A 12409-nucleotide genomic window follows, 5' to 3' on the forward strand; every position below is an offset into this window, starting at 1 on the left:
AATGAACCGGGTCAAGTGTTAGATTTGGTTGTGGGAGAGCACTTTGGAGATAGTGACCACAATTCGGTGACTTTCACTATAGCAATGGAGAGGGATAGGAACATACGGCAGGGCAAGGTTTCTAACTGGGGGAAGGGTAATTATGATGCGATTAAGCAAGAATTGGGGAGCATAAGATGGAAACAGGAACTGTCAGGGATCGGCACAATTGAGATGTGGAGCTTGTTCAAGGAGCAAATATGTATGTCCCTGTCAGGCAGAGAGGAAATGGTCGAGTGAGGGAACCATGGTTTACAAAAGAGGTTGAATGTCTTGTCAAGCGGAAGAAGGGGGCTTATGTAAGGATGAGAAAACAAGGTTCAGTTAGGGCACTTGAGGGATACCAGATAGCTGGAAGGAGCTCAAGAAAGGGCTTAGGAGAGCTAAGAGGGGGCATGAGAAGTCCTTGGCGGGTAGGATCAAGGAAAACCCCAAGGCTTTTTACACATATGTGAGGAATAAAAGAATGACCAATGTGAAGTTAGAGCCGGTCAAGGACAGTAGTGGGAACGTGTGCATGGAGTCTGAAGATAGAGGAGAGGCCCTAAATGAATACTTTTCAGTGTTCACAATGGAGAGGGGCCATGTTGTTGAGGAGGATAGTGCGATACAGGCTGGTAGGCTGGAGGAGGTAGATATTCAGAAGGAAGATGTGTTAGAAATTTTGAGAAGCCTGAGGATAGATAGGTCCCCTGGGCCTGACGGGATATATCCTTGGATTCTTTGAGAGGTGAGGGATGAGATTGCAGAGCCTTTGGCTTTGATCTTTATGTCCTCATTGTCTATAGGAATTGTGCCAGAAGACTGGAGAGAGGCGAATGTTCAAGAAAGGGAATAGGTATAACCCTGGGAATTAGAGGCCGATTAGTCTCACTTCGGTCATCGGTAAATTATTGCAAATGGTCCTGAGGGATAGGATTTATTATCATTTGGAAAGATACAGCTTAATCCAGGATAGTCAGCACGGATTTGTGAGGGGTCAGTCTTGCCTCACAAGTTTGATTGTATTCTTTGAGGAGGTAACCAAGTACATAGATGAAGGTAGAGCAGTTGATGTCGTATACATGGATTTTAATAAGGTGTTTGATAAGGTGACCCATGGTCGGCTCATGCAGAAAGTAAGGAGGCATGGCATAGAGGGAAATTCGGCCGATCCATGACTGGCTATCACATCATAGAAGACATGTAGATGGTAAATTTTCAACCTGGAGCCCAGACACCAGCGGTGTACCACAGGGATCAGTGCTGGGTCCTCTGCTATTTGTTATTTTTATCAATGATTTGGATGATGGAGTTGAAGGTTGGGTTTGTAAATTTGCTGATGACACCAAGATTGGTGGAGTAGTGGATAATGTGGAGGGCTGTTGTAGGCTGCAAAGAGACATTGATTGGATGCAGAGCTGGGCTGAAGAGTGGCAGATGGAGTTTAACCCTGATAAGTGTGAGGTGATTCATTTTGGGAGGACAAATTTGAATGTGGATTACATGGTTAATGGCAGGGTTCTGAAGAATGTGGAGGAGCAGAGAGATCTCCGAGTTCATGTCCATAGATGGATGAAAGTTGCCATCCAAGTGGATAGAGCCATGAAGAAAGCCTATAGTGTGTTAGCATTTATTAGCAGGGGGATTGGGTTTAAGAGCCGTGGGGTTATGCTGCAACTGTACAGGACCTTGGTTAGACCGCATTTGGAGTATTGTGTGCAGTTCTGGTCACCTCATTATAGGAAGGATGTGGAAGCATTGGAAAGGGTGCAAAGGAGATTTACCAGGATGCTGCCTGGTTTGGTGGGTGGGTCTTATGAGGAAAGGTTGAGGGAGCCAGGGCTTTTCTCATTGGAGCGAAGGAGGATGAGAGGTGACTTAATTGAGGTGTATATGATGATGAGAGGGATAGATAGAGTCGATGTTCAGCGGCTTTTTCCTCGGGTGGATGTAGCTGTTACAAGGGGGCATAACTATAAAGTTCATGGTGGAAAATATAGGAGGGGTGTTAGATGTAGATTCTTTACTCAGAGTGGTTGGGGCGTGGTATGGTAGTGGAGTCGGACACTTTATGAACTTTCAAGTGGTTCTTGGATAGACATATGGAGTGCACTAGAATGATTGGTAGTAGGTTGATTTGATCTTCGTTTCAGACTAGTTCGGCACAACATCGTGGACCGAAGGGCCTGTACTGTGCTGTACAGTTCTATGTTCTATGATCTATGTTCTATGAGTCCAGGGATTGATTCTGGCCTTGGTGGAGTTTGCATGTTCTCCCAATGTCTGCGTGGGTTTCCTCCGGGTGCCCCAGTTTCCTCCCACAGTCCAAAGCGGTGCAGGTTAGGTGGATTGGCTATGCTAAATTGCCTCTTAGTGGGCAACACGGTGGTGCAGTGGGTTAGCTCTGCAGCCTCACAGCGCCGAGGTCCCAGGTTTGATCCCAGCTCTGGGTCACTGTCCGTGTGGAGTTTGCACATTCTCCCCGTGTTTGCGTGCATTTCGCCCCCACAACCCAAAGATGTGCACGCTAGGTGGATTTGCCATGCTACATTGCCCTTTATTGGAAAAAATTAACTGTGTACTCTAATTTAAATAAATAAATAAATAGCCCCTTAAAGTGCCCAAAGATATGCAGGTTAGGTGGGGTTACGGGGATAGGATGGGGGACTGGGCCTGGGTAGGGTGCTCTTTTGGTGGATCAATGTAGACCTGATGGGGCGAATGACCTCCTATTGTACTATACGGATTCAGTGGCTTCTAAGGAGAAGGTGGTGCTGAGCTGCAGCAATCCATGTGGTATAGGTATTGCTGCTACTGTGTGTTGGTGAAAGGAATGAATGATTAAGATGGTGGAAGGGGTGTCAACCAAGCAGACTGCTTTGTCCTGAATGCTGTTGAAGCTCTTGTGTTGTTGGAACTGCACTCAAAAAGACAAGTAGAGTATTCCATCACACTCCTGACTTGTGTTCAGCACTTATACTTATCACCAAATCTGGGTAAACACTTACTTTTGTGGGGTCATGTGTTGCCTTTGGTGTTGTGAGATTACAGGAGTGAGGCCTGTAGTACCAGTACACATTACTGAATCTGCAGCTGTTTCACAAAGAACTGATCCTTTGCCTTGTAACCTCTTTTCCTACAGGTCCGAGGACAAAGAAAACCACATTCTGCAATGGAAACTAACCTCTTGGAAGAACACAGCCCAGGCCTACTGCCCTGGTTTATTGCGGCAACCCAGATCCTTGGCCTGGCAGCTGTGGTCATGACTGGGGTGTGGATGGGTTACTATCAAGGCGGTTTTGCCTGGGATGGAAGTTCTCTGGAGTTCAATGTCCACCCTCTGTGTATGGTGATTGGAATGGTCTTCCTCTATGGAGATGGTGAGTACCAGACATACTCTCAAAAGCTTTGCTTCTGTTTGGAGAATTGCACTTTGTGAAATAGTGCAGCTGGTGAAAAAAATATTCTTCACCTCCAAAGCTGTTTGTGTTTGGCACAGAGGCTTATGTGTGTCTTCACCACAATTTTGACTGATACATTATCAAGAGAGCAAGAAAGAAATCTACAATCTGGCCATCTCCCTCCACGCCCGCGGATTTCCTGACGTCGTGGGGGTGGCTCCAATGGGAAACCCCATTGGCCGGCTGCCGGAAGGGAGGATCCTGCTGGTGGGGGGCATGCTGCACCAGAAAATAGGTCTGGTGGGACAGAGAATCCCGCCCCTGATATTTTCATTGAAAATACGGAGAGGTTTAGTAATAGGGTCGGGCAAATTACATTTCTCATATCGTTGTAGGATGGACCAGGTTGCTATCTGCTGAACATCCCCAGTGGAACACCTGTTGGTTCTACCATTCACTAGAACCTAAAGACAATAAAATAAATGGGTTGTTTTAAGAAATGGAATTTCATTTGAAGTTGAGTTGCTGTTTTTAACCCCTTTTCTGTTACTCCCATTTGTGCTGATCATGGCCCATGACCAACCTGAAAGAAATTTCCCTGACACAAAGGATGGGATTTTCCAACCCCCCCCCCACCACGGTGTGTTTTCCAGCGGTGGAGGCGGCTCATCGTTTACCACCGGCAGGATTTTCCGGTCCGGCCGATGTCCAGTGCTTTGCGCGGTTGGACCATCCCGCTGTTGAGGAACCCGCTGTGTGTGGTCTCCTTCGGTGGTATCGGAAAAACCCGCCCACAGATTTTCAATCAGGATGCTGGAGTGCCAGGAGATCTGAAGTGGTCCACATATCTCTCAGAATTATATCCAACACAGCTGGGTCAGAATGTAGCTAATATCCAAACAAAGAGAAAGACAATCTATTCCATTAGTCGCGATTCAAAATTGTGAAGTGTTGCACAACCTCCAAAACAAAAAACCAAAGCACACAGGCATAGAAAGCCAAAGTGTGAAGAGAATTTAGATTCGAACAGGAGAATTTTCCTTTGGAGTAACAAGAGAGTAAGAATGAAGAGTAACAATAGCCACTCAATAGAGCTCCAGTGATTGGGGAGTTCATGGGGATGTGATGGTATTTACAGTGATGAGGTCCTGGGCAGAGGGTCTGGTGTTGCTTTCAGGAGGGATCACAGTAAAGAGGTGGTATTTAAGAAAGATCCCCAGAACTGTGCCAATATTTACACTGAAAACCATGCATGACAACTCTCACCTAAGCTTCACCCTCATAGTTTTGAAGAGATCAAAAATGGGTTTTGGAGTTCAGGGGAGAGGATCGGGAGATAAAACACAAAATCAAAAGCTTAGTGGGCAAAATGCGGAACACAATTTCCCCCAGTGGGAATGTGGGTTTCTGTCCAGTCCCCAATGACCTGATTTGAGTTTTGCTCATCACACTTACTTTCTCCAGTTCTCTGAAGTTGGAAGATCCCAATCCAGATACCAGCAAGACCCTAAACTCTGGAATTTCCCCCTAATCCTCTGCACCATCTCCTTTGAGATGCTACTTAGACCCGAACCCTTTGACCATACTGTCCTAACGTCTCTTTGTGTGGCTCGGTGTCAGATTAAATGTGATAATGCTCCTGTTTCAGGAGATTAAATCCGCCATATAAATATAGCAAGCTGTTGTTGTTGCTGTAAAAACAGGAGAGTTGAGAGTTATATGAAGTGCAGCATCTGTTGCACTCAGCCAATAAAACTGGGGAAGAATATCTATTACTGGTCAGTACAGGTTGCTGGTCACCCATATACAGGGCACCAACCATTTAGTCAGATAACAGCCAGGTTCACTGTCTTCATGATAATCGGAAGAGACACACATCCTATCTCTGCACTTAGGTCCAAGCAGGGTCTGGTTGCTTATGTGCAGGATTCATTATCCCATCCCAGAGCTGACAACCTGCCTCAAGGCTGCTGCTCTTAATAAAATTTATAGGGACAATGGGAATGGCAGATGTGCTCTTAAATGGATCAGTGTGCTTATTGTGAATCACAGAGATGTTTGGAATAGGAAATCAGATCAGATTGTCGCCCTGGGCTGTATGAATTCAATTTTAAACTTGTGGACAATGGAAAAAGGAAGAGGTTTTGAATATAATTGTGCTTTCTTAGTTACACCCTTAGGATAATTCAAATCAAATCACCCCTGACCACTCCACTTGTTTGTAAGTTGAAACACAATTTTTATTTATAACAGAAATAAAGATGAAATGTGAAATAATTACAATGGAATAACGGCAATGGAATACTACTCCATGTTGACTGTCCCACCCTCCACTCACACACACAGACAAACACAGGGGTGGGAAAGGGTGAGAATAATAAGGATTAAGGTAAAATTAAAATGTGAGTCCTTGCTTTCGATGTTGAATTCTTTGCAGCAGTCTGTCCCAGAATGCTGACTGATCAAAGCCACTGGTGTACAGTGGGTAATAGTCTTCTGGCAGAAACATTCATTCAATACTCACAGCATTAGGATTTCTAATGAAGAGTCACTTTAGTTTTTATTAAACTGAGCCTTCAGCTCCAGGTTCGCATCCAGGTCTCTCTCTTCCTGTCGAGACACTTGATTTCACATCAGCCCCTGCTTCCAGCTCATGGACTGATTTTAATGTTCTTCAATCTGAAGAGAAGCCATGCCTAGACCTGCTGGAATGAGAAAATAGCCCTTCAAACTGGCGTTTGTATTAAGTGCACGGAGGCAGAAATTAGTTAGAGTTAGAATTTACAGTGCAGAAGGAGGCCATTCGGCCCATCGAGTCTGCACCGGCTCTTGGAAAGAGCACTCTACCCAAGGTCAACACTTCCACCCTATCCCCATAACCCAATAACCCCACCCAACACTAAGAGCAATTTTGTTCACTAAGGGCAATTTAGCATGGACAATCCACCTATCCCGCACATCTTTGGACTGTGGGAGGAAACCGGAGCACCTGGAGAAAACCCACGCACACACGGGGAGGATGTGCAGACTCCGCACAGACAGTGACCCAAGCCGGAATCGAACCTGGGACCCTGGAGCTGTGAAGCAATTGTGCTATCCACAATGCTACAGTGCTGCCCTCGGCACCAGAATTCCTTTTTATTTATAAAACCTGCAGCCGAACAACCAGGTGCATTCAGCTTTCAGCTTGCAGTCTACACTGGGAGTGCAGAGGCTCTGACACTCTCTGTTCTATACAGAGAAAGGGGTTCCCTGATTGGGCCACTAATCAGGGAACTCGTATTCTAATTGGCCAATCTCAAAGGCCTAGCCTTAGTCATTACACCCCCCCCCCCCCCCCCCCCCCCAGCCCAAAGTCCGAGGAACTCCCGTGGTCCTTGTGACTCACGGGTCTCCTGCTTCGTTTCTGCTCCGGGTCCGTATCCTCCACTACGGCCCTCCGATATAACGGCAAGGCACCCGTCTTTTCCGATGTGAGCGCCTGAGGGGTGGTTCGCCCCTTTCCTCCGGCGGCAGGGGAACAGCACCAACCATGGTATCCATATCCGAGTCCGCTGTTCTCACCAGTGGTGTTGGAGGGGCGTGAATAGTTTGTCGGGGAGTACTCGCCACGGTCCTCAGTATGCTGGTCTGAGTCCGCTCCGGAGGAGGAAACAAATCTGAGGCCGCACCTGGTCCAATTGTTTTTTTATTACATGTTTTCCCACACGTATCTCATACGACACGGGTCCTGTACTGGCCTTGACTGTTCCTGCTACCCATGTGGGGCCATTCGCATTTCTGACCCATACCTCTTCACCTGTTGAACTGCCTTTCTTGGCGAGTGTTGTCGTGGCCCCTGCATTGGGCCACATGGTGTCGCTCTACTCTTCCGCCTAAATTTGGGAATAGTAGACTCAGCCGGATTCAGAGTCTACTCTTTCGCCTAAATTTGGGAAGAGTAGACTCAGCTGGGTTCGGAGTCGGCTGCCCATGAGTAGCTCCGCCGGTGCTATTCCCGTTGTGTGCGGGGTTGTCCTCTCGTCAAGTAGCCAGCGCGACAGTTTGGTGTCTAAATAATGCTGCCGACTGTTTTTTCAACCTGACTTTTATGATCTGGACGGCTCTAGCCGCCAGACCATTCGATGCCGGGTGGTATGGTGCCTTATGTGCCGAATACCATTCGACTTCATAAATTTTGTGAAGTCCTGGCTGGTGAAAACCGATCCATTATCTGAAACTAACATCTCCGGGATACCATGGGCGGGATTCTCCGAAATGGAGGCAGAGTGTTCGCGCCGTCGTGAACGCCGTCGAGGTTCACGATGGCGCGAAACGGCCCCTATCCCGACCGATTCAAGGCCCGATAATGGGCTAGGAGCAGCGTAAAGGCGGCGCCGCATACATGACGCGGTCGGCGCCGCATAACTGACGTCACCCGTGCATGCGCGGGTTGGCCGGCGCCAACCCACGCATGCGTGGTTGCCGTCCTCTCCGAGTCCGCCCCGCAAGAAGATGTCTGACGGATCTTGCGGGGCTGCGGAAGAAAGGAAGTCCTCCTTCAGAGAGGCCGGCCTGACGATTGGTGGGCACCGATCGCGGGCCAGACCTCATTTGAGGCCCCCCCTGGTGCAGGATCCCCCCTCGCCCCCCCGCAGGCCGCCCCCCCCCCCCCCCAGCGTTCCCGGGCTGTTCCCGCCGGCTGCGACCAGGTGTGGACAGCGCCGGGGGGGAACCCGCCGTTTTGGGCAGGCCGCCCGGCTCATCCGGGCCGGAGAATCGCGGGGGTACCGGTGAATCGCCATTTTGGCTGTCTTGGGCGATTCACTGTACCGCGCCGCGCAAAACGAGATTGTGCCGATCTGGCCGCTTCCGTGAATCGCGGGAGGGCGTCGGACTGGCATCGCGGGAAAATTTGGCGACCCAGGCGATTCTCCCAACCGGCGCGCGAGTGGAGAACTCTCAATTTCCTGAACTCCAGCAACACTATCTCCTAGACTACAAATCAGTTTCCCATCCCCCTGCCAAATTAGTTTAAACCCCCCGAAGTAGCTGTAGCAAATTTCCCTCCCAGGATATTGGTGCCCCTCTGGTTCAGGTGTAACCCATCCTGTTTGTACAGGTTCCACGTTCCCCAGAATGCGTTTGATAAGGTTCCCCACGGTAGGCTATTGCAAAAAATACGGAGGCTGGGGATTGAGGGTGATTTAGAGGTGTGGATCAGAAATTGGCTAGCTGAAAGAAGACAGAGGGTGGTGGTTGATGGGAAATGTTCAGAATGGAGTACAGTCACAAGTGGAGTACCACAAGGATCTGTTCTGGGGCCGTTGCTGTTTGTCATTTTTATCAATGACCTAGAGGAAGGCGCAGAAGGGTGGGTGAGTAAATTTGCAGACGATACTAAAGTCGGTGGTGTTGTCGATAGTGTGGAAGGATGTAGCAGGTTACAGAGGGATATAGATAAGCTGCAGAGCTGGGCTGAGAGGTGGCAAATGGAGTTTAATGTAGAGAAGTGTGAGGTGATTCACTTTGGAAGGAATAACAGGAATGCGGAATATTTGGCTAATGGTAAAGTTCTTGAAAGTGTGGATGAGCAGAGGGATCTAGGTGTCCATGTACATAGATCCCTGAAAGTTGCCACCCAGGTTGATAGGGTTGTGAAGAAGGCCTATGGAGTGTTGGCCTTTATTGGTAGAGGGATTGAGTTCCGGAGTCGGGAGGTCATGTTGCAGCTGTACAGAACTCTGGTACGGCCGCATTTGGAGTATTGCGTACAGTTCTGGTCACCGCATTATAGGAAGGACGTGGAGGCTTTGGAGCGGGTGCAGAGGAGATTTACCAGGATGTTGCCTGGTATGGAGGGAAAATCTTATGAGGAAAGGCTGATGGACTTGAGGTTGTTTTCGATGGAGAGAAGAAGGTTAAGAGGAGACTTAATAGAGGCATACAAAATGATCAGGGGGTTGGATAGGGTGGACAGTGAGAGCCTTCTCCCGCGGATGGATATGGCTGGCACGAGGAGACATAACTTTAAACTGAGGGGTAATAGATATAGGACAGAGGTCAGAGGTAGGTTCTTTACGCAAAGAGTAGTGAGGCCGTGGAATGCCCTACCTGCTACAGTAGTGAACTCGCCAACATTGAGGGCATTTAAAAGTTTATTGGATAAACATATGGATGATAATGGCATAGTGTAGGTTAGATGGCTTTTGTTTCGGTGCAACATCGTGGGCCGAAGGGCCTGTACTGCGCTGTATTGTTCTATGTTCTATGTTCTAATGTGCTCCAATTATCCAAGTAACTGAAACCCTCCATCCTACGCCATCCCTGTAGCCACGTGTTAAACTGCACTCTCTCCCTGTTCCTCACCTTGCTAGCACGTGGCACTGGCAGCAAACAAGAGATGACAACACGGTCTTTCCTGGCACTCAGCTTTCACCCCAGCTCCTTGAATTCCTGTTTTACATCCCCGTCCCTTTTCCTACCTATGTCGTTGGTACCGATGTGTTCCACGACTTGTGGCTGCTCCCCCTCCCCCTTAAGGATCCTGAAAACACGATCAGAGACGTCATGGACCTTGGCACCCGGGAGGCAACACACCAACCATGAGCCTCTATCGTTGCCACAGAACCACCTATCTTGTTGCTCTTTCTAGCTTTAGTCTATTTGATCTGTTTAGGTCACCTTTGCTCATGAGTCGCCAGGTATCTTTATGATACCGCCACGTTGTTCAAGTTCAGGTTATGATTAATAACACAGCACACCGCTTAGTAAGGATTAAAACAACGGTCATTTATTATATACAACAAGCAATATTAATACCCTAATACTACTTTCTATATAACAAACCTATCACTACTGGCCAATACTTAACTTAGGAAGAGCCCACCAGGTCAGGGAAACGAATGGCTTGTCCAATCAAATCTGGCCCGCGGGATTCAAAAGGCTGCTACAGGTCGGTGGCTAGGTGTCTCTACCGGATAGCGATCGTTGGATTCAAACTTACGATACACGGTGGCTGGTCTTGCGACGGTCTCGAGCAGGCGAAGATGAGAGAGAGAGAGATCTGAACTTGGACCTTCACTTTTATAGGGCCCAGGGGCTTCCCGCCTCCCGGGGCGGCCCTTGACCCTGAGTCCCAAGTGATTGGATTCTGTCCCCAATCTCTGGGGTCGATGTGTCCAATGGTGAGGCGATTCCTCGATCGGGGGGTGGTCGCTCACCTGTCTTTGTTTCGGCCACTGCAGGCGCCGACAGGTCTGGCCCGGTATTCAATTGCTAATATGTTGCAATTGTTCCCGGGGATAGCCGATTTAACTGTGGATGTCTGAGTAGATTAGGTGTAAACAGTCCTGAATGAAACTGCGGATACCTGGGTTGATGGGCTGTTGATAGCCCTGAGTATCGATCTGGGCTACGTTCCCCGAGCTGAAGCTGCAAACCTGTCTGCAGCTGCCTGCTTGTGTCTTTTTGGCTGCTTTTCCCAGCAGTCTTTCGGGTAAGCCGTTTTAAACTGGGTTTTGGCCAGATTAATCGGAACGCAGCCATTTTACATGGCTGCAATCTGTACCTCTAACTATAGAGTATCCAATAACTAATGCTCTCCTGCTCTCCCCCCTTCCATGTGGAGATGCGTCGCAAGTGAGCTCCAACTCTTTCCTGGGGTCGGACTGTGCCGAGACGTTTTCTAAGGTGAGCTGTTCTTTGATCTTCTTGAAAGCCCGTCGTGGCGGGCAGACCACTCCCAAGCTTGCCCCCTTTTTTAGTAATTGGTGTAGGGGGTCCAGGATGGAAGCCCTGTTCTGTATGAACGTTCCATAGTATGTCACCAGTCCTAAAAACGACCTTAACTCCTGAATTGTGGTGGGGGCCAGGGCATCTTTAATTGCCCTCACCTGAAGGGTGTAGCTCTGACTTGTCAACCTTGTACCCCACCTCTACTTGAGGTCTAGAAAAACACATTTCTCCCACTTTACGCGCATGCCTGCTGCTGAAAACGTCCTAAGGACTTCCTCCAGGTTTTGCAGTTGATCTGCCTTTGTTTTTCCCGTAATGCGGATGTCATCCAGGTAAATCAAGACCTGTGGTAGCCCTTGCAATATATTCTCCATTGTTCTCTGGAATATTGCTCAGGCTGACGATACCCCGAGGGGTAATCTTGTATACTAATCTTGTATACTGAAAAAGGCCCTTCAGCGTGCTTATCATTGAGAATTTTTGCGACTCTTCGTCCAGCTTCAGCTGTAGATATGCGTGGCTCATGTCCAGTTTTGGGAATAAAAGTGTCCTCCAGCCAGCTTTGCATACAAACCCTCAATCCGGGGAATTGGGTATTTGTCCAGTTGTGAGTAGCGATTAATCGTTTGTTTGAAATCTCCACAAAGGTGATCCGGCTTAAGGATAGGCACCACTGGTGCCGCCCATTCTGCAAACTGAACCGATGTTATTATTCCCTCACGCTCCAATCGTTTGATTTCCGTATCGACTTTCTGCCTTCACGCAAAGGGTATTGGTCGGGCCTTGTAGAATTTTGGGATCGCCTGTGGATCTACATGTAATGTCACCTTTGTGTCATGATATGCAGATAATGCTATACAGACAGGCAGCTAATGAACACAGAGAACAGGACATGACCAATGAGCAGGCAGGACACTCCGGGGTGGTATCTCACTATAAAAAGCACGAGGTGCTCACACTCCGCCTCTTTCCACTGATGAACATCTGCAGTGAGTCAGGGTGTATGTACAGTATCACACCTCCAGCACGTGACTAAAAGCTAGTCTGGTTCAGTCAGACAGAGTCAGACACTTAGGTTAGCAGAGTGTCGAACTCATAGAGAACTGTGCTACTGGTTCAATAAATCAGGTCTGGAGTATATTTTGGTTAAAGCTGCATCCAATTGCAGCCTGTGTTATCCCAGAGTACATAACACTACATGCCACCAGGAGACTGCTTAATCTAGGTGGTTTACCTCAGTCCGTACCATGACGACCAGCGAATGTATACCG

At 48.3% G+C, this 12409-nt stretch overlaps 1 protein-coding gene across 2 annotated transcripts in view; it reads left to right on the forward strand.

Moving 5' to 3' along the window:
* Window positions 1-12409, forward strand: part of cyb561 (cytochrome b561) — a 114654-nt gene that overhangs the window by 34903 nt on the left and 67342 nt on the right. For both annotated transcript variants that reach the window (XR_011937460.1, XM_072486946.1), the window contains exon 2: window positions 3164-3401. Coding sequence is in view for 1 of the 2 variants with exons in the window: in XM_072486946.1 (XP_072343047.1) it covers window positions 3194-3401 (208 nt within the window). In the remaining variant the exon portion in view is untranslated. The remainder of the gene's footprint in view (window positions 1-3163; window positions 3402-12409) is intronic.

This window comes from Scyliorhinus torazame, chromosome 21, assembly GCF_047496885.1.
Source record: "Scyliorhinus torazame isolate Kashiwa2021f chromosome 21, sScyTor2.1, whole genome shotgun sequence".
NCBI classification, from domain to species: domain Eukaryota; kingdom Metazoa; phylum Chordata; class Chondrichthyes; order Carcharhiniformes; family Scyliorhinidae; genus Scyliorhinus; species Scyliorhinus torazame.